Genomic DNA, 21,582 nt, shown 5'->3' with positions numbered 1-21,582 from the left:
CCCATGTGTGTACAGGGTTGCCATTAAAATTGTTTTCAGTTAAGGTAGAAACTATCTCAGACACTGTTTAATTGAGCTTAATAAAACTATAACGAATACATATTTATTTATGAGATAACAATAACATATACTTTATAATAATACATATTAAAATAAAATTAGATTATATATTTTCTAGCATCCATCTGTTGGCGAGTAGCGGAACTAAATTCAGTTCGTAAAGCTCTCAACAGATGGCAGCTAAATTAATAATTGTTCTTTTTAATAACTCGCGTACAGATGGCGCTGTAAGTTATGTCCCTTAGTTAGTTTTACTTTAGATATATAGATGGCGCTTGTATGACTGTTGTAGAAGGAATGGAATGTACGCCGCGCAGTGTATGTTTAGAAAATCAGAAAAGTTTTCAGAGGCTAAATACTTTATTCCAGTATGAATACGACCTGCTGTGAAGCTGTGGTGGCCGAGTGGATATGACGTCTGACTTTCAATCCGGAGGTCGCGGGTTCAAATCCTGGCTCGTACTAATGAGTTTTACGGAACTTATGTATGAAAATATCATTTGATATTTACTATTAGCTTTTCAGTGAAGGAAAACATCGTGAGGAAACCTGCATACATCTGCGAATAAATTCAAAGGTGTATGTGAAGTCCCCAATCCGCATTGGGCTAGCGTGGGGAATAGGGTTGCCAGATCGAAAGGCGCTATTATCGGGAATCAATATCATTTTTTCGGGATTTTGTGACTTAAGTCGGGAAAAAATACATTCAAATTAAAGTACTTAATTGTATTAAAAACAACGATATTTTACATTATTGGCACTACGTCAGCTCGCTCGCTCGACGACAGTTCGGAACTTAAAATTATTGTTTTATAACGTGAAGCTGTTTTTCGGGACAATTTTCACTTTGTCAGGAATCGGGAACACATGCTAAAAATCGGGAGAATCCCGCCAAATCCCGACCATCTGGCAACCCTACGTGGGGACTATAGCCCAAGCCCTCTCGCGCATGAGAGGAGGCCTGTGCTCAGCAGTGGGACGTATATAGGCTGAAATGATGATGATGATGATGAATACGACATGCTCAAAAGACGAAACTCACGAAAAACAATTTATTGTACGAGTATTAAGTTATTAGTGTCTTGGGTTTGCGTTTCAAAAAAGTGCATCAAGTAAGTAGAGTTAGACCAAGAAAAGTCTGCAGTGATGTTGATAGCCCACGCAGTACAAGTGTTATAGATCTCAATCTTTTGACAAGAGTAATACATATTATATTTATATGTAGATATGTTTTTTTTAACATCGAAGGCAAACAAGCGTAAGTACCTACGAGGGTTGCACTGAAAATGTCGGGAATAGAGAAAACTGTCGCATCTAGACAGTCAATCTTTATTTTAATGCATACTTAAACTCAAACTGACCACGCATATAAATTTTCTTTTGAAAGTAATCATTCTGTAATGCACACGGCTCATAATCCCAAAGTCCTTTTTGTATGGCGATTTTGGGGCCTTAGTGGTTTTGTATGAAATTCGTAAAGTAGCCAACGGAATTGAAGTTTTTTTTACATATATCTATATATAAAAGATTTTTTTACTGTTGTCATATGAATATTTAGGAATGTCGAAATCTGCCGATATGCAACTTTTTTGGCAGTCTTTTTAATTAACAACACAAATGCGATTTTAAATTTTGACGTCGCTTTGGAATGACATGCTTCTTTAAGATCACCCATGGGATAAAATGAAAGCGACTTTCATATATAATTTTAACTGCAAACGAGCGTACGATGAACTCTAGTTCATAAAAAAATAACAGAAGCCCATTGTAACTTTTATTTGTTCGCTGAGGGCATATTGAAAACCGTTTAAAAATGTGATCCGAAAAATCACTTGGCCAAAAATTCAAATAATGTTCGACATACAATTTTCAAATTGTCAGTAATTTTTAAATATAAATGACAACCAAATGGAATATACCTTAAAAGTTTTATAAAGAGTTACATTTTTATAAATTATATGCCTCATTCTATTATGTTATTTCTAAGTGTCCCATTCCCGAATATTTCAGTGCGACCCTCGTACAGCCCGCCTGATGATATGCAGGCACCGTAGCCTAATAGAAGCCTGAAACGCCAGGGGGCCTAGCCAAGATGACAGTCGTTTGAAGAAAACGAATCGAATGTCTGTTGTCTCTCTATCACTCTTCTATATTAGTGCGATAGAGACATAGCGTTTCCTCTCTAATCAAATGTTTGTCATCTTGGCTCTTGGCCGCCTGGGCGGCTACGTGCACGTCGCCGATCGTAGGTAAGTATAAAAATCTTAACACTCTTTTTCTAAAATCTTTCTTGAAGATCCCATCCCATCGGGAAAACCTCGGGTAGTGAGAGAGAGCTTAGGTATTCCACAGCCGGAGGAGCATCGGCGGGAGGAAATTCCACTGGAACCGCACATTGTGCACCCTTCCATTTAGATTCCATTGTATGAGGATGAACATCCTACCGACAGCGAGCTGGTCAGTTGTATAAAACTGCCGTAGCACAGAATAACTAATAGTACTACCGGCCGTAGGCATCATGTCAAACAATTTTCAGGGTGCAGTCAGCTTATTGGAATCAATAAAAAACCGGGCAAGTGCGAGTCGGACTCGCGCACGAAGGGTTCCGTACCATAAAGCAAAAAAAAACTAAAAAAAAAATGCAAAAAGAAAACGGTCACCCATCCAAGTACTGACCACGCCCGACGTTGCTTAACTTTGGTCAAAAATCACGTTTGCTGTAAGGGCCCACTTAAATCTTTATTTTATTCTGTTTTTAGTATTTGTTGTTATAGCGGCAACAGAAATACATCATCTGTGAAAATTTCAACTGTCTAGCTATGACGGTCCGTGTGATACAGCCTGGTGACAGACGGACGGACGGACAGCGAAGTCTCCCGGGTCCCGTTTTACCCTTTGGGTACGGAACCCTAAAAATTCAATTTCAAGAAACATGCTTACAAAAAATTACATTGGCTCTTCTGCAAAACCACAATGTGGTTTGTTGGCGACCTGAACGTACATTATATAAATTAATAATGTTTATGGAGGTGTAGTTAGTTAGTATGAACTAACTACACTAAATACACCCAGTATAAACTGGGTGTATGTATTTCATTACTATATTATATTTTTGCCTTAAAGAAAACACCTCCTACCGTCAACCGTCCCTTCTTTTAGCGTCGTCCGTCAAACATTTTTTATCGACCATAACCATCGTTTTTGGTCATCCAACCCAAGTCATGTCCGCGTCAAGTACGCAAGTGCCGGCGCCGTGACCGCCGTTGGAATGCGCGCCGGCGCCGGCCAGTCTCGGGCACACCTGCGCGCTGCCGACACACAATCACAGCCACCCACACATGCGCAATAATCTCCTGTACATATACGCATGCGTACCTATGTGCATGTGCGTGCGCGCATCGCAATTTATGACCGCCTCCGCATTTATGCGGCCACATGAAAGCAAAGAGGGCCTATTGTTTACAGCAAAGGGTTTAGGCCAGTTATTCTCTTATAGGTTTGACAGTTGAATGTTAATTGGTAGTTAATCGGTTCATACTTCATATCTATAGCTATAATTATTAGAGATGCCAGGAATATTCGGCAACTATTCGGTATTTGCCCTATTTGGCCACTTTGCCGAATATTTGGTATTCGGCCGAGAGAGGGGCCGAATATTCGGTATTCGGCCAAATTCACTATTCGGGGCATCTCTAATAATTATGTAGGTATACCTGAACTCAGGTGATGGACCATACCTAACGTAGCTCGGTAATTATTTCAGAGGTCCACCTCTGAAATAATTACCTTACGTCACTGTGTAGTCATAGAATAAGTTACCTATGCTGAAAATAGAAAGCTATATAGGTCACCTATACCTAACGACGAGCAAAGCAAGCGACTTTACTTATTCAATATATTCCGGCATTTAGTCTGCTGATTCAATCAGCGATAGTCGGAGAAAAATCATAAAAACAGTTTATATAATCATTAAAGAGAATAAAATAGAACCTAACAACATCATAATACCTTAAATGTTTTTCGTTGTGATAACTTATTCAAATAATTGGCCGAAGCCCGCACGAAAGATTAGAGAATCGACAAAGCGAAATGAATAGATTCGTAAAAAGAGTTTGTATAGAGTGGAAAAATGCAAAAAGACCAAATTGTGTACAGGTTCACACGGCCTGCCGACGCGAATTTTGCAAACAGCTCACGTGTTCGATGTAGGGCGACCATGAGTAGTTTTTGAAAAATTATTGAGACATTTCATTCGATAGAGTAGTTTAAGGACTCACCTGCAGTGCAGCGAGTAGCTAATTAAGTAATTAGGTATAGGTATTAATTATGACTCTTTATTTGAGTCTTGTTTTATTGAAAAATACATTTAAAAAAGATTTATAGCTACACGTTTATCCCAATGAATACTGCATTTAAAATCGAAATCCTGTCCCCGAGAAGGAGTTTACATTTCCTGACTAGAAACCATTTCAATACCTATGTATGTAATATGTACCTATAAGTAACTCGATGCCTTGGTATGTTGGTATTTTTCTTTAAAAAAACCTCTTAGACAGATCATCGAAGTTAATCTCGGCATTTTCCTAATCGAGCCTGGTTACTTTACAGTAAAAAGTTGCGATAATAGCCGTACGCGGATGTTCAAAGCGGACAAAATAACACAACAAACACAGCCTCGCTGTATAGCCTTATGTACACAGTGCAATCTTGCGTGGCTGTTGAGGAAATGCCGCAAGTTTCTTATGGGCCTGGAGACAAGGGTGATTGTTGCGATGGATGTGTTTTGGGCGGCTGCGCGGGCGCTTGGCAGTGGGTCTGGAAGAGATCGTGGTCGGTTCTCACGCAGGCGCACAGGTGCGCATCCGGCTATCTCGACGCAGGATTTGAATCAGTTTAGTGTGAAGCGTTCTAATTGTGGACACGAAACAAAGCCTTTAATTAGGCAACCTAATGTTTGTAATAAACGCTAAATGCTACAATCATATTCCGGACTTTATAAAGGCAGAAGAAAGAGAGACAACATATACAAAAAGATTGAAATGGTTCCTTGCGAGAAAAGTATATTATTCTATTAATGATTTCTTTGCAGATAGCTTTAATATGTAATTTATTAGTTTTATTTATATAATTTAATAATTTAATAGGATGCTACTTATTGTGCTGTATTGCATGACATATGTAAATATTATAAATCTTAGTTTAAGGAAATGTTTGTCATACCCTTTTAGGGTCCATGAGGTACTTACTTGTATAAATGTTGTAACATCTCTTGTTGTAACCATGGCGCAATAAATGATTGATTGATTGATTGATTGATTAAATATTTGCACAATGGTGCATGTAACTCGACTTCTTCGTTTCTGCACATTTGTAGGGATAACTAGCCAAAATAAAATTAATATTACAATATTGTATTGTTTGTTGTGTATTGTGTATATTTGCAATATTCTAGTCAGTGTCATGAGTCATTCTCATTCTCGCACTTCAGGTACGAGTAAGTACATACTTAGGTACCTCTTAGAAAGTGACAGACTGAACCGACCGGTGAGACCGGGCAAGTGCAAGTCGGACTCGCGCACGAAGGGTTCCGTACCATAAAGCAAAAAAAACCCGGAAAAAATGCAAAAAGAAAACGGTCACCCATCCAAGTACTGACCACGCCCGACGTTGCTTAACTTTGGTCAAAAATCACGTTTGCTGTATGGGAGGCCCACTTAAATCTTTATTTTATTCTGTTTTTAGTATTTGTTGTTATAGCGGCAACAGAAATACATCATCTATGAAAATTTCAACTGTCTAGCTATCACGGTTCGTGAGATACAGCCTGGTGACAGACGGACGGACGGACGGACGGACGGACAGCGAAGTCTTAGTAATAGGGTCCCGTTTTACCCTTTGGGTACGGAACCCTAAAAACGTGGCGAGAGGTCTTAGGCCCGCAGGTCCATTTTCTAGATATGTACTATACCTTGTCAAGTTCATCTCGAGTCTCAAATACATATACCTACTTACTTTCTGAAATAATTGGTTACAAGAATAATAAAGACGAGGGACAGGATTAATTTTTAATCTTAAAATCACGTTGATCCTATAAAAATAGGATGACGCGATAAATCCAGAATTACGGTAAATATTTATGTAGGTAGGTATGTGTAAATACCTATTATGTAGGTTACCGTACATAGAAAAACCTTAATGTAATTTTTAGGGTTCCGTACCCAAAGGGTAAAACGGGACCCTATTACTAAAACTTCGCTGTCCGCCCGTCCGTCCGTCCGTCCGTCTGTCACCAGGCTGTATCTCACGAACCGTGATAGCTAGACAGTTGAAATTTTCACAGATGATGTATTTCTGTTGCCGCTATAACAACAAATACTAAAAACAGAATAAAATACAGATTGAAATGGGGCTCCCATACAACCGGGATGGGTGACCGTTTTATTTTGCTTTTTTTTTGTTTTTTTTTTGCATTATGGTACGGAACCCTTCGTGCGCGAGTCCGACTCGCACTTGCCCGGTTTTTTTCACAAAAACGTGCGTCCTTCTCTCGCAGATGTCCATCTAGCGCGGAGGAGCTCTCGTGACAGTGATGTTGATGACAAAATAAGTTTGCTCAGCTGAGGCGACCAGACAAGACAACGTACCTACACTTGTTTATTTAAATACAATACCTACTTAATATTGTCAATGCCTCTGATTTTATCATTTTAAGATATAATTTATATTTTATTTTATTGTTTCTGTAAGTATGTCGTGGCCAGTGGACCGATTTTAGAATTTCGGGCGCTCGATAGTCTGTGGAAAACGCGCGATATGATAATTTTGAAATAAGAGTAACAGATAGGATTGGAAATCTAGTGGTAATGACACTCCTTTTCAATTCTATTAGTAGAATTTAAATGCATAGTAGTGGAGTGGAGTATATAGGTATTAATTGTAGGGAGTGTGTAGGGAAAATCACGAAATCGAGCTTTCGAAATTCAAAAATCCGCCCACAGATCTTAGAAAAGAATTGATCATTATATTTTCTTCACCGAAAATATTGAAATTCACGCCATCTAGTGATCGGGCTGCAAATTATCTTTCTCCTACATTACAGCCAGACACAATGGCCCCACTCCGAGACTGGCCGGTAACTGAGTAGTCTGAGTACTGAGTGATCGACCTTTCTCGTCGAGTAATTCGAGGTTATTCATTTGTTCTGTATCACTCTGCTACAACTGTCGTCATGGCAAACCCTGTTGTTGATACCAATGAAGGCAAGATACGGGGTTACGAGAAGAAAATAAATAACAAAGTTTACTATGGATTTAAGGGGATTCCGTACGCCAAGCCACCTGTTGGAGAGTTGCGGTTCAGGGTGAGTTTAACAGAAATTTTTCTAGTAAAAATATTCGCAATTAGTTTTAAGTTTATGAGACTTATAACAGTTGTCATAAACAATTGCTTGTGCATTCTATTTATATAATTGCACTTTTATTTATACATAATATTTCTGAGATAAACGTGTTGGTGGTGTGTAGTGTTTAATAACATATTAAACACTACACACTATATCAATACTATCTTCCCTGTCACACAATGTTATATAACATTTGATAACTACGAGTGTCTAGACTTGATATTGACTTATAAATAAATATTGTAGTGACACTGGGAAAGCAAAAGTCAGTTTACTGTTTAAGTAGGTACTTTAATGTATTTATCAGTGATTGTTTCACGGGCAACAAATAAAGAAAGTAGATATATACAGATGTACTGCATAATTATTTAGGTACCTTCGTATTTTCACGAAAATGTAGGTACGAACGTGTCTTTCTATTTCAGTCAGTCTCGGTACAAAAACTACTGACGTTGACTGAAATGGCATGACAAATACGAACGTTTCCGAGAAAACACGAAGGAAAACAATTATCGATATTAAAACCCCGGGCCCGAAACATGTCGCCAATAGCGACTAAAAATTCAAGTGAGTGAAACCGTTGTCGTATAAACAATTGGAAAACAATTACTTATGCAAATATGCACTACATCTGTAGTAGAAAATAAAAGCGTGCACTTTTCCTGTTACGTATCTTGAGAGAGATGTTTTAATAGTAGCCGATACTGGAAACGCCAAAATAACAGCTTGACTTTTTACTACTTATTTTATTGTAGGTTCCGGAACCTCCGGAGCAGTGGGAGGGAGTGCGTGATGGGACTACAGACTGTAATACCTGCATTCAATTTGACAAAATGTCCAAAACCGTCGTAGGCAGCGAGGACTGTTTGTTCCTAAATGTTTTCACCCCGTCACTACCAGAGGCGGGAGGGCCCAGAGCGCTGCCAGTCATGGTGTTCATCCACGGCGGCGGGTTCATGTTCGGCTGCGGCACCGACCCCTCGCATCTCGGCCCGGATTGGCTGGTCGAGCAAGACGTCGTCATGGTCAGCCTTAACTACCGACTGGGCATTCTTGGATTTCTTAATCTGGATCGCTCTGACGCTCCGGGGAACATGGGACTCAGGGATCAAGTCCAAGCCCTAAAATGGGTACAGAAAAATATCAGCAAATTCGGCGGGGATCATAATAATGTTACCATATTTGGAGTAAGTGCTGGTGGCTCTTCTGTTGAATATCTTCTACTTTCACCAATGGCTAAAGGTCTTTTTCATAAAGCTATTATGCAATCTGGTTCCACACTACTGAATTGGGCTATAAATAAAAACATGAGGGAAATAATTAAAAATTTACCACAAATGATAGGTAATACAAGCGATGATGAATTGATACAAATACTAAAGAGTTTGCCTGGTAAAGATTTAATAATGGCGTCTATGACAGCTCTGGAAGCCACTCAGAGGAAAGGTGGACTTTATTTTGGGTTCGTACCGTCAGTTGAAAAACCTAGTGGATGGGAGCCATTTTTAGATAAATTTCCCTTAGATTTATTGTGTCGCGGTGAATTCACACGTGTCCCTGTCATGACAGGCTTCTGCGCTCGAGAGAACATTTTGCTGCGGTTTTATGCTCCGGACTTGCTGGAAAAATTAAAGCAAGATAAAATATTTCTGGATCATTTACCTTTTGAAATTGATAACGAATTAAAGGCTGAAGTTGAAGACAAATTAAAGAAGATATATTTGGAAGCCGAGAATCGCTACGGGGAAGACGACGAGTATGCGATTGACTTTTTCTCGGACGTCGATTTTATTGCTGGCATTTACATTTCTGCAACGCTGATATCGAAAAGGAACCCTTCAGTATTCTTATATGAGTTCGCCTACAGTGGAAAACTAAACTATTTGAAAGTGAAGCTTGGGATTACATCTCCTGGCGCTTGCCATGGTGACGACTCCGGATATATTCAGCCTTCTGCCGTGGTACCCACCAACAACATATCAGATACCGACAAAGCGGTTAGAGACAGAATGGTGATGCTGTTTACCAATTTTGCTAAATATGGGTAAGATTGCCTAAATTATTTTTTATGAGATAAGTAAACATATATTTTAGTTTGATTTTTCATAATATATGTTCTGATTTTTCGCAGCGATCCCACTCCGGCTGTGGACAATCTCATAACGACCAAGTGGGAACCCCTAGGGCCCTCAGGCCGCAGCTTGTTTATCGACGACCAGCTCAGCATGCGGCCCTTCCCTTACACAGCGCGGGCTGCGCTCTTCGAGCAATTATACAACGGTCAATACGGACCTAAATGTCTCTGCTAATGTTCTGTATCCTCAGTATTATAGTCTGCATCCATTAAGTGTTTTAGTTTCATTATAATTAAACGCTACACCTCTAAACGTTGTGATTTTGTGTTTGGTTGGTAAGTTCTACTGCGCTGGATACTCGTACATTGCTAAGTGTAGTGTTAAGGTGTTATGCAGGAAGTAAGGCCATAAAACTGGGAGCCTATCGCCAACATCGAAAATTCGAAAACCATTATCTGCCTCCCTATCGCTCATTGCATATTTGAGCGATTGAGAGGCAGGGGCAGATAATGGTTTTCAATTATTCGATGTTGGTGGTAGGCCCTCTGATATATTAAACACGTATAGTAGTATACCCTATAATGGGCGTGGAACCAGTAATGGGACAAAAAAACATAATTCCTCTAAAATAAGTATCTAAAAGTAGTTTATAAATACTGGCTGTATATTATCATAAATAAGAGTCCTAGAGCTGTTTCAGTTTGAAGTTTCATTAGGTTGCTTTTTAAGAAATTGGCGTCAACCCAAAAGTTGTCGTGTCACTGAAAAAAAATACCACTACGAATTCTTAACAACTTCGCTAAGAGAGGTGAGTTAATTTATTAAATTTCAATTAATGAATACTTGACGAAAACTAGAATGTGTTTTGTTAGTTGCATTTACCATGAGATAAGGTATACAACACACTATGTTGTGAGTCCACAGATGTAAAAAAATAGTGGTATTTGGCCCAATCCCATTATAGGAGCTGTAAAACTGCGTACCTCCTATGATGGGACAATTGACAGAATGATGCTTGCCATGCCATAATTTCATGTTTAAACAATACAGAAGTAAAATGTAGTTACGAAATATGTCAATCAGGAGGTATTCTCGGACTTCGGATAAATTAATATCGTTTTTCCAAACTTTTATTTAACTTGCCCTGTTAGTTAGTGTGGGTCCAATCTTGGTAGCTTAATTTGAGCCACTTTTCGATTTCCGATTCAGTTGAAATTTTGTGTAAATACGTAATTAAGTATGCAAATCGGATGATAATGCAATATTATGATAACATGGACCTTATCTGATGATGGAGACAGGAGGTGACCATGGGAACTTTATCGCAATAAACCCTAACTAATTGTGTTTCCGGATTTAAAGTCAGGCGTCATTTCCACTCGGCCACCACTGCTTCGCGAGTTCGCGAGTTTGAGTTCGGAGGTCGCGGGTTCAAATCCTGGCTCGTACCAATGAGTTTTTTCGGAACTTATGTACGAAATATCATTTGATATTTACCACTAGCTTTTCGGTGAAGGAAAACATCGTGAGGAAACCTGCATACATCTGCAAAGAAATTCGTAGGTGTATGTGAAGTCCCCAATCCGCATTGGGCTAGCGTGGGGACTATAGCCCAAGCCCTCTCGCGCATGAGAGGAGGCCTGTGCTCAGCAGTGGGACGTATATAGGCTGAAATGATGATGACGATGATGATGAATTGTGTTTGGGTATATTAGAATTGTCTCGATGGATCTAATACAATAATAATTGGCTGTGGAAAGAAAAATACATTCAGCGATAAAAAATTGATTTTTTTGCCGTAACTTATTCCCCATTTCAATATTTTATACTGATAGAGCAATGTCCATTATAGGGGGCCCATTACTGGATCCACGTCCATTATTACCGGGGGCCCATTACTGGAGCTTTGGTGTCCATGACTGGAGAAAAAAAGCATAGTTTTAATTTGTTAAATATGTGGAAACTAATTGCTGTATCTTTGATACAACACGCCTAAAACATGAAAGACGGGTAGGACTTTCATCTTTTAACACGCTAAGCGGTAGACCATTTACATGTATACGGGAAATATAAATACTCCAAATTTCCTCTTAAATGTCCCATGACTGGTGCTGTTACTATATATAGTTGCGAACTATCTGAAACATAGAGAATGTTTTGCATCCCCTTTTGGTATGGTATGCAAATTCGCCGTTGGTTGTAGTCGGAACAGATCGCTGCGTGAACGCAGCTATCTAAGGCCGCGAGCCGCCCCGGCAGGATCTTGAAATCTGGCCGGATCGGAATGCGCTAATACCATTAATAGGCACTCACGATAGCTGCGTGGGCGGCGGAGCTTAAATCATACTTACTTAGAATTAACTTACTAGTAAAGTTTAAAGATCTGTTTTCCTACGATAGCGGTTTCCATGGATCATGGTAAACCAGTAGGACCTGCCACAATTAATCAAGCTTTCTTTCTGCGAATGCTGGCGTATAATACTTACTTAAGTAAGTACCTTACTGAGAAATACGGATAAACTATTACGTAGATTTAGTTACTAATCACACTTGATATACACCTGTGTGACCTGTGTGTGGTAATCAACTAATCAGTCGGGCCGGTTGCGATTACTTTTTAACCGACTTCCAAATCTCAAAGAAGGAGGTTATCAATTCGGTTGTATGTTTTTTTTTTTTTTTTTTATGTTTGTTACTCCATATCTCCGTCATTACTAGATCGATTTTGAAAATTCTTTTTTTGATTGAATGTATATGCATACAGATTGGTCCCGTTTTTGTCAAAACCCAGTTCTGATGATGGGATCCATGAGGAATCGAGGGAACTCCTCAAATCTTAAAGGCATACATATAGTGATTTTTTGGTTTTTATCAACAAATCAAGCATATACACCCAAAAAAGTGACATTTGATGAAGTGGAACTGCTGATGATGATCAGAACGGAACTCTTTAACGACGCATAGTTCACGGTTGGCGATTTGTCCTCTTCGTTATGTTTGTTAAGCAAGTTAAGTTTTTAAGCCACATTTTTGTCAAGCTCGAGTTCTGATGATGGGATCCATGAGGAATCAAGGGAACTCCTCAAATCTTAAAGGCATGCGTATAGACTATAGAGATTTTTGTATTTACATCAGAAAATCAAGCATTTTCATTAAAAACTGTTGCATTTGATGAAGTGGAACTGCTGATGATGATCAGAACAGAACTCTTCAACGACGCATAGTTCACGGTTGGCGATTTGTCCTCGTCGTTATGTTTGTTAAGCAAGTTAAGTTTTTAAGCCACATTTTTGTCAAGCTCGAGTTCTGATGATGGGATCCATGAGGAATCAAGGGAACTCCTCAAATCTTAAAGGCATGCGTATAGAGATTTTTGTATTTACATTAGAAAATCAAGCATTTTCATTAAAAACTGTTGCATTTGATGTAGTGGAACTGCTGATGATGACCAGAACAGAACTCTTCAATGACGCATGGTACACGTTTGGTGATTACGAAGTTTCGATTTTGACGCGATTATGTGAAGCTATATTACTGTCTTTTTATGTAACATATGAGCACAAAATGCCGTGTCTTACAGCTACATGTTATTACTATTTTAATATTAATATAGGCCGGTAGCTTGAACATGTCATGCTCGCTTAAAAGTCTTTGCTTACGGTGGCGTTGTTGATCGGGTCGCCACTTTCCCGAATGAAGGTTGAGGGAGGCGATGGCTGAGATACGCGTCATACTCGTGAACGGGTGCTGTTTGTGGAGACTGGTCTGTTAAGCTAACACGAGCTATTATACTTAGTAACTTTTATTAATTAATTACAGTGAGACGCCTCATTCTGTTCTCGTATGTTTCTTTTCTTTTAATGAATGTATTAATTATACAGGATATTGACTCTTGGAGACCTTATACATCTCTAAGGATAACTTGATAAACTATATAATCTTATAGTTCTGACACCTAGAGACATTTACACCTCTAAATATTATAGATTTTTTTTGTGTGTGTTTTTTTATCTGTATTTTGTATGTAATTCGACATTAAGAGACCATATACATCTCTTAGTAATTGTAATACGTTAGATTGAATTGTTAGTTTTATTTTATAAAATTGTTGATGTTATTATTTTTGCTTTTATGTAAATTCAATGTTGACGTGTAAAAGTGCCCTTGTGGCCTATTTGCTGAATAAATGTTGATGTTTGATGTTTGATGTTTGATGTTTGACTTGGACTGGGACCCGGACTCGGACTCATACCCGGATCCGGTTCGGACCCGGATCCGGTTTGGACCCGGACCTGGACTCGGACCCGGATTCGGACTCGGACTCGGAACCGGACTCGGACCCGGACTCGGACCCGGACACGGACCCGGACTCGGACCCGGACTCGGACCCGGACCCGGACTCGGACCCGGACTCGGACCCGGACTTGGACCCGGACCTTGATCCAGAAAACCACTATGATACCTTAACTAAATAAACAACTATGATTACCTACCATAAAATTAATGTAGGTATAAAGTACGATGATGCCAATCTTACTAGCCCCTCCCGCTTAAACCCCCGTACACCGCACGGCATGCGCCATTAAGTGGGTTAGGTTAGGTTTGAACTGCGATCCTCACAGAACCGAACAAGGATTAGGTTAGAACTGCGAGCCTTACAGAAACGAAATGCTACTTGAAAAGTGGGTTTGATTAGGTTCGAACTGCGATCCGCACAGAACCGAACTGCTATCTGAGGAGTGGGTTAGGTTAGGCTCTAGCCTAACCTAACCCACTCCTCAGAGGCCATAGCCTCATAGCCATGAGGGTCGTAGTTCTAACTACGACCCTCATGGCTCCTCTTCACGATGGGCCAACGCCGGCCACTCCAAGGGACGCATTTATGCGTTAGAGGGAGCAAGTGATATTGCTATCTCATTCTACCGCATGGCTGCGTCCCTTGGAGTGGCCGGCGTTGGCCCATCCTGTAGAGGAGCCATTATACAGAAGCGAAATGCTAGTAGAAAAGTGGGTGGTTTTACCTCCTTTTCTACATAGTGTACCATCTACAGTAATCTTTCATTGGCCCCCATGGAAGTCGGTTTTTTTTTCTTAAAAATTATAAAACGTCAATTAGTACAAAATATCAAAACCTCCAACAGGTTTTGATATTTTGTTGGAGGTTTCTAGGTATATTTGGAACATTTGTTTTAAACGAAGCAGTTGCATAGTATGTTTTCGTCTGGAATTAAGTAATAAATTATTAATTTAGTAAGAAAATAAGCTATGGTTCGGCTTGGAATATAGGAAGTTCGGAAGAGACATTTGAGCGCGTAGAAACCTCGGCCGCGGCCGGCGCGGCGGCGCCAGCGGGGCGCGGTGTGAAATACTCAGGTGCATCCGAACCTGCCCACGACTAACCACAGCGTGCTCCAATCTCGACGTTGTCAACACTTTACCTGTCATATTAAATGATGAAAATTAATAATCATCATCGCAATGCACTTATGTTAGGGCATCGCTGTAGGTATTTGTACCTAAACATAATTACAAAATCATCTCATGAACAATGCTTGCATGAGATCCACACATAACTCAACACCTGATGTGGTTTAACAATGAAACGTTCATAAACTTTATGAAACTGTATTAATTGTTAAATAAAATATGTAAAGTTTTACATAAATAATTGATAAAATACATAACTATAAATATTATAAACACATGAGACTTAAACGTTTTTTCAAAGTCATGTTCAACATTATGTTTCTGTCTTTTATCGTAAAGATACGATACGGCCAGTGTAGGTTGGAACCTCTATGGTTCTAAACTTCATTATTATGTAGGTAAAATTAAAAAATCGTGTATCGGTGTACCGAAACACACTGTGTATAAAACGGTCTTGAGATCCTTTCACGGCTGCGCGTGAGTCGTGATTTGATTCCCACAGAACAAACCATACCTTCATCCCTCTCTAACTCCTGTCGCATAAGCATTAATGTCTCTCTCTGCCTGGAAAGCCTTTCGGTTTTGTTGATGCCCAGACGACACAATAAATTATCTTTTAGTTCAATTAGCTTGAAAAATGCCTTTAATGTTTCTGATCTGAGTGTACACAATAACAATAACTCATATTGTTATGTTGTAAAAAAGGATACCGGTATAGAATTCTATGAGGCAGTCGGCATGTTTATAGGTATTATTGCTATCCTATTGTTAATGTTTATTGAACTACCACGGCTTGTTGTAATAAAGGTTTTCAATTGGTACATTAAAAAATAAGCCATAGATATGCTTAGATCCCTTTTAATATTATAAATGGGAAATCAACTCTGCCTATCTGTTTGTCTGTCTGTTACTGATGGTGTATTACAGCGAGTAAAAGTGACATTCCATTTCCAACTGCAGCTGCAATACTGTTCATTTTCTATGGAAATTGACAATGACAGCGACGCGTTTCCATAGTAAAATGAACAGTATTGCAGCTGCAGTTGGAAATGGAATGTCACTCTAAACCGGATGAGGCCTAGTCCCTCTAAGTTAAAAAATCAGATGCTAATTCTTGGGATTAGGTTGCCAATATAAAAAATGCCTGTTCTGCTTAGAATTATCATCAATTCCTCAAAAGGGGTATGTGTGAAAATATTATATTAATAATTGATTACTTATATTATGCTCACAAGCTGTTAACTATTGTCCGCAGGAGTGACATTGACAACTTTTGTCTTAAAATTTGTGTGACCAATAAACAAAACAATCCCGATTGTTCTTCGATAAGTGAAGTGACATTTTCGATAAATCCGTAAAGTGACATTCGAAAACTTATTCACGGCCTGCGGTTAATAGGTATATTAAAATTAACAATCAGGCCGTCAGTTGTTTCTGTTTACCGTTTTCTCGGACAACTTTACAAACAACAAAAGTAAAATTTGGAAAAGGCTTCCAAGAAAACATGTTTTTTTTTAAGTTTAAATAGAGAAAATCTAGATTTTAACCTACTCACTACCTACCTACAACAACAAATGTAGTTTAACAAATGATCTTTTCAGTAAGTAAGTGTAAGTTTGTACATTATGGTCTTTGAATAAATACCTAGTAATATTTACGCCGTAATCTTGAATGAATAAGGAAGGTAAGGCCTCCTAAATTAAAAACAGGTTGAAAATGGTTTTCCAGTGTCACTTACGGTTGTTATGCGGCGCAGCATTATATGATACCGGACCCGTTTCGTGGGTAGCTAAATTGCAAAAAAATTGTACATAGTTACACTACTACATAGTCTGAAGTTAATTGATTCCATTGTGTTACTAGACTTATAATTTATTATGTGTATGAATTAGGTAGCATAAATACAATATATTTTTCATAGTTAATTATCGTAACATAATCGAATAAATAAACTTAAGACTCACTGCTTCTTAACTACTCACTACTCTTAATAATTATACACTGATTTAAACCTTCACGATTTTTACACATTATTAAATTGTACCTACAACGGGACTTAAAACTGAAATAGGTACGCGGGACTACCCGTTGTACAATTTAATAATACTCTTAATTACCAGGTAATTATGTACAATATTTTTGCAGTTCACCCAAATATGTCATTTTGTTGCAGTTTTGTTGACACACACACGGAACGGTCGGAAATATAAAATAAATCTTTCAGATTATATACCTACATACATCTACATGTCAGTTTTCTAATTGCTGTCTTCATACCAACAAATTGCATTTGCTAGTCCGGAAGGTTAACAGGGAATGCTCCCGGTACTGAGTTTGTATGGCGAAAACCGGGAATTCCCGGTTCCGGTACTCTATTTGTATAGAAAACCAGCCGGCCTAGCCAAGGTTACAATCGCTATCGCTTCGACAACGAAAAGCATTATGTCTCTCTATCACTCTTCCATATTAGCGCGACAGTGACAGTTGCGTTTCGATCGCTACGGAGCGTAAGCGATTGGCATCTTGGCTACGCGGCCAGTACCGGGAGTTGATACCGTATACCGGTATTCTCTGTAAGTAGGTAGGTACTGCCTGCTGTTGCACAGCACCACGGCACCAAAATCTTTATCAAATGTTATCGCGGACGTTAGTAATATCGCTGTCGTCATATTATTGCGCAACTTACTGACACCTAGCAAATAATTATGTACTATAAAAGGTAATGTAAGATGATGGTTAAATAGTGTGATGGAAACGAACGTGTCTTGATGTAGTTCTATACTTATTTACGCGGTGATGCGAATTTCATACGATGAAAAATATACCTACACTATTTACTTTCATTCATCTGTGATGTTTTCCCCGAATATTAATTGATTTTTATTTTATTTTCCACCTCTACTTACCTAAGGGGAAAAATATATGATATTGTCACTTTACGAGTCAATTTAAAAAAAAATACTATTGTACTTTTACTCTTAACCCTGTGTCGCTATTTGTCCACCTCCACCGTAATAAGTCGCTCATGATCGATGGAGACCCAATTATCAAATAGCTGACATTTGGCTCGGTCGCCTACTCGCCTTCACTAAATAATGTAATGCATTGTGCACAATTGTACCCATATTTGTTAACAATGGGCCGCTACGTATTGACATCTGGTGGGTCTTCAACTAGCAACACCGAGTCAAAAGACCCACTGCGATTTACTGACAAGTTATGCTTCTATATGCTTTAACTCTTTAATCGTAGGGTCGAGATTTAAATATAGGATATAAAATCTCGTTTAACCCCCCTGTGTTTAATATTGCACTTTAGTGGTCGGAGTTAACGTTCGGATTGCCCTGGTATAAACAAGGAGTTGAAATTGCAGGATGTTAAATATCTCCGAATTGCCACTTGTATCATAATCGCGCGGCTGTCGAGGGGTGGCGGTTATTTGCACTTTTTGTGTGTTTTGCCAGTTGGCGCAAACATAATGTAATTTGTTGACATGTATATCGACAATTGAGATATAACCCACGTCATGCAATAGTTTAGTACTGGGATAAATGCTTAGTAGGTGGATGAACAAGAATAATATACATATTTAGATAGTATATTTTTCAAGAATGACTGACAAAAATAATAATTTCATGACAAAAACTAGAACTCTTTTTGTTGTTACGCTATTTTAAAGAGAAGTAAATGAATGACAGCAAGCATAACGGCATCGGAATATAATATGGGCGACTCCCGGCCTGTTATCTACTTGCGTAACTTTGCAGTCAGTCGTAAAACTTGACACCATTTAACAGTAAAACGGAAACGGAAAATGTTGTAATTCAGGGAAGAATTTTTGCCCCGCGTTACCAAGCGTAACCATATGTGTAGGGTTTCTGGTTTCTCGACCTTTTTAATTTCTCGAGGCACGGGAATTCTCGACCAAGATTTCTCGAGTTTCTCGAGTATCTCGAGAAATTTTGAAAGCTCCGAAAAACACCATGTTATTTCTTTTTTTTGCTTTTTTACAAATCAGACTCGTAGGAATCATAGGTGAGATCAATAATCAAACATATGGTACATTTTTAGTCACCATAAATTACACTTAATAATCAAAAATACAACAACAAATAAGAAACTATAGGTGCATGCGTGCGCACCGGCGATGTGTTATGCTATAGTGTATTTCTTTAGGTATTCAACAAAATGTAAACAAACTACAATATGGTATTTTATTAGGCAGCAATATTCAAGTCAATAAATTTAACTCGATGTGACAAAACTTACAGAAGTATTACTACGTAATATTAATTACTCGTACTTACTCAACGTAACAATAAAGCTGCTAAAATTGTAATATTTTGCTAATAGGAATATATTGGGATGATTTGATTTATCAATAGTAATTTAGTTTTGTAATATTTGTTATTACACTTATTACATGGTCCTATAATTCGTTACAATTTTTTTTAAAGCGTTTTTCAATAAAAAGACATTACATGAATGTCATGAATCATGATAGTTCAAAAGTTTCAAAACATGATAATCGGTTAAAGCTTTCTAGCTAGGGATAGGGGACGGATCAAGGTAGTTTTTTATTTGGTTGGTAATAAATGTTTTAAGTAGGTTTCTACCTGAAAACGTAAAAAAAACATTGTTTATATTTATTTAACTACCTAAAGAAGTACATTATAGACACATCATGTGTTATACGCGTGTTATCTTTTCACTTGTCACAAGAGATTTATTTCTCGAGTTCTCGAGGCATTGAATATTTTTTTCCCGTCTCGACTTAGGACAAATTTCTCGAGATTTCTCGCCTCGGGAATTCTCGAGCAGAAACCCTACATATGTGATATTCCTATTTTTGCTCGATATGTTAATGTATGTGAAAATTTAATGTTATCGCAAACCTGTGTAAGGATTGGCACGGCACTATGACGTTCAGCGATTGATGCCTTCACCTTGCGCACGACACTTCCTCACAAGTTTCGTTAGCTTTGCACTCGCCACTAGTGCCGGATCGACAAAGCGGGGCATTTAAATAGCCAACTCTGGTACGCATTCAACAGTTCTTCTAAAGTTCTACATATACTGACTCAGTCATTTCTGTAAGAAAGTAAAAATTCACGATGGCACCTGCTCCCCGTGTTGAAACTAATGAAATTAAATCGTCAGCTTTGGAGCTAATAGGTAATACTCCGCTCGTTGCTCTTGATCGATTGCACCCTGGACCTGGACGAATTCTAGCAAAATGTGAATTTATGAACCCGGGAGGGTCTATCAAGGACCGATCTTCTTTGTACATGATAAATGCGGCTCTGAGGAACGGGGAGCTGAAACCTGGTAATCCGATTTTAGAGGTGACATCTGGCAACCAAGGCTGTGGTCTCGCCGTAGTCGCCGCTGTAAAAGATCATCCTTTGACAATATATATGTCTGCGGGCAACAGCGAACAGAGAGCGATACAAATGGAAGCGTGCGGTGCGAAGTGTATCCGAGTACCACAAGTTGAGGGTGTTTACGGCAAAGTCACTTACGCTGATGTTCAAGCGGCGGAAGAAGAATGTTTAAAAACCGTTGAAAAGACCGGCCACTTTCTTGTAAATCAGTTTTATAATGAAGCGAACGTACAAGCTCACTACGAAATGACAGGACCCGAAATCTGGAGACAAACCGGTGGTCACGTGGATGCATTTGTAGCCACGGCCGGAACGAGCGGTACTTTCTCGGGAACATCCAAATATTTAAAAGAGAAGAATCCTGCATTGAAAGCGTATATAGTTGAGCCGGAAGGAGCGGAGGTAATAGCCGGCAAGCCCGTTTGGAAGGCGTGCCACAAGCTGCAGGGTTCCGGCTACGGCGTGGTGCCGGCGCTGTTCAAGTACGATGTGATGGATGGAACGCTTAGCGTATCTGACGAAGAGGCCGTGCAGTACAAGCGGCTGTTGGGCGTGAAGGAGGGGCTGTACGTGGGCTACACTAGTGGCGCCAACGTGGCCGCCGCGGTGAAGCTGCTGCAGGCCGGCTGCCTGCCCGAGCACGCCTGGGTGGTTACCATGCTCAACGACACAGGGTTGAAGTACTCGCCCACACCTGACGAAGTTAAAAGTGATGATAGTTAAGTACCCACCAGTTGTTAAACATGTCAATTATTTGAATTATTTTTTTTAATGATTTGTCATGTCAATTATTTTTGTGCAGGTTTAACGATGTCACATATATTTACACAATGAATATACTTAAGTACAACATTGTCAACATTATTTTAACGAAAAATTAATGTATTACATAATGTAAGTATGCAAGAAAATATTCTTTATTGCTCCAATAACAATACATTTTACTTATTGTAAATAGTAGAACAGTTGTAATTTACGTTTTTAGTTAAAAATTTAATATACAATACAATTAGCCTCTATTCACTGACTCATTTTATAAGTATGATTTTTATTTTAGATTAATTTAGTTGTCACTATGAGGTTGTCGGGGTTTACGACAAAGGCCTTGTATGAAATGTCTGTGCCTTTTCTTGTAAATAATGTTATCATCGTGTACCCAAATGTAGATACGGATGTTGTTATATTCACAGTATCAATTAAATTAGAGGCACTGAACTGGAGCCAGTTTTTTATT

The 21,582-nt window shown here is 38.9% G+C and overlaps 2 protein-coding genes across 2 annotated transcripts; both read left to right on the top strand.

Moving 5' to 3' along the window:
- The first annotated feature begins 7,270 nt into the window (after nt 1–7,270).
- On the top strand, nt 7,271–9,809 carry LOC134669018 (juvenile hormone esterase-like). The gene is made up of 3 exons (XM_063526538.1): nt 7,271–7,420; nt 8,218–9,506; nt 9,594–9,809. The coding sequence occupies exons 1-3, from the start codon at nt 7,289–7,291 to the stop codon at nt 9,769–9,771; spliced, it is 1,599 nt and encodes a 532-aa protein (XP_063382608.1). The 5' UTR covers nt 7,271–7,288; the 3' UTR covers nt 9,772–9,809.
- A 10,008-nt stretch (nt 9,810–19,817) lies between these two features.
- LOC134669017 (uncharacterized) lies at nt 19,818–21,098 on the top strand. The gene has a single exon (XM_063526537.1). The coding sequence runs from the start codon at nt 20,079–20,081 to the stop codon at nt 21,069–21,071; it is 993 nt and encodes a 330-aa protein (XP_063382607.1). The 5' UTR covers nt 19,818–20,078; the 3' UTR covers nt 21,072–21,098.
- The last annotated feature ends 484 nt before the right edge of the window (nt 21,099–21,582 follow it).

The sequence above is a fragment of the Cydia fagiglandana genome, chromosome 11, assembly GCF_963556715.1.
Source record: "Cydia fagiglandana chromosome 11, ilCydFagi1.1, whole genome shotgun sequence".
NCBI classification, from domain to species: domain Eukaryota; kingdom Metazoa; phylum Arthropoda; class Insecta; order Lepidoptera; family Tortricidae; genus Cydia; species Cydia fagiglandana.
Note: the sequence above shows the minus strand (reverse complement) of the source record. Positions and strands in the feature narration are given on the sequence as shown.

Bases quoted from the DNA above. Each gene is read 5' to 3' on its own strand.
- LOC134669018 (XM_063526538.1), top strand. From the start codon at position 7,289: ATGGCAAACCCTGTTGTTGATACCAATGAAGGCAAGATACGGGGTTAC. The intron at 7,421-8,217 runs GTGAGTTTAACA...ATTTTATTGTAG, and splicing joins TTGGAGAGTTGCGGTTCAGG to GTTCCGGAACCTCCGGAGCA. The intron at 9,507-9,593 runs GTAAGATTGCCT...GATTTTTCGCAG, and splicing joins ACCAATTTTGCTAAATATGG to CGATCCCACTCCGGCTGTGG.
- LOC134669017 (XM_063526537.1), top strand. From the start codon at position 20,079: ATGGCACCTGCTCCCCGTGTTGAAACTAATGAAATTAAATCGTCAGCT.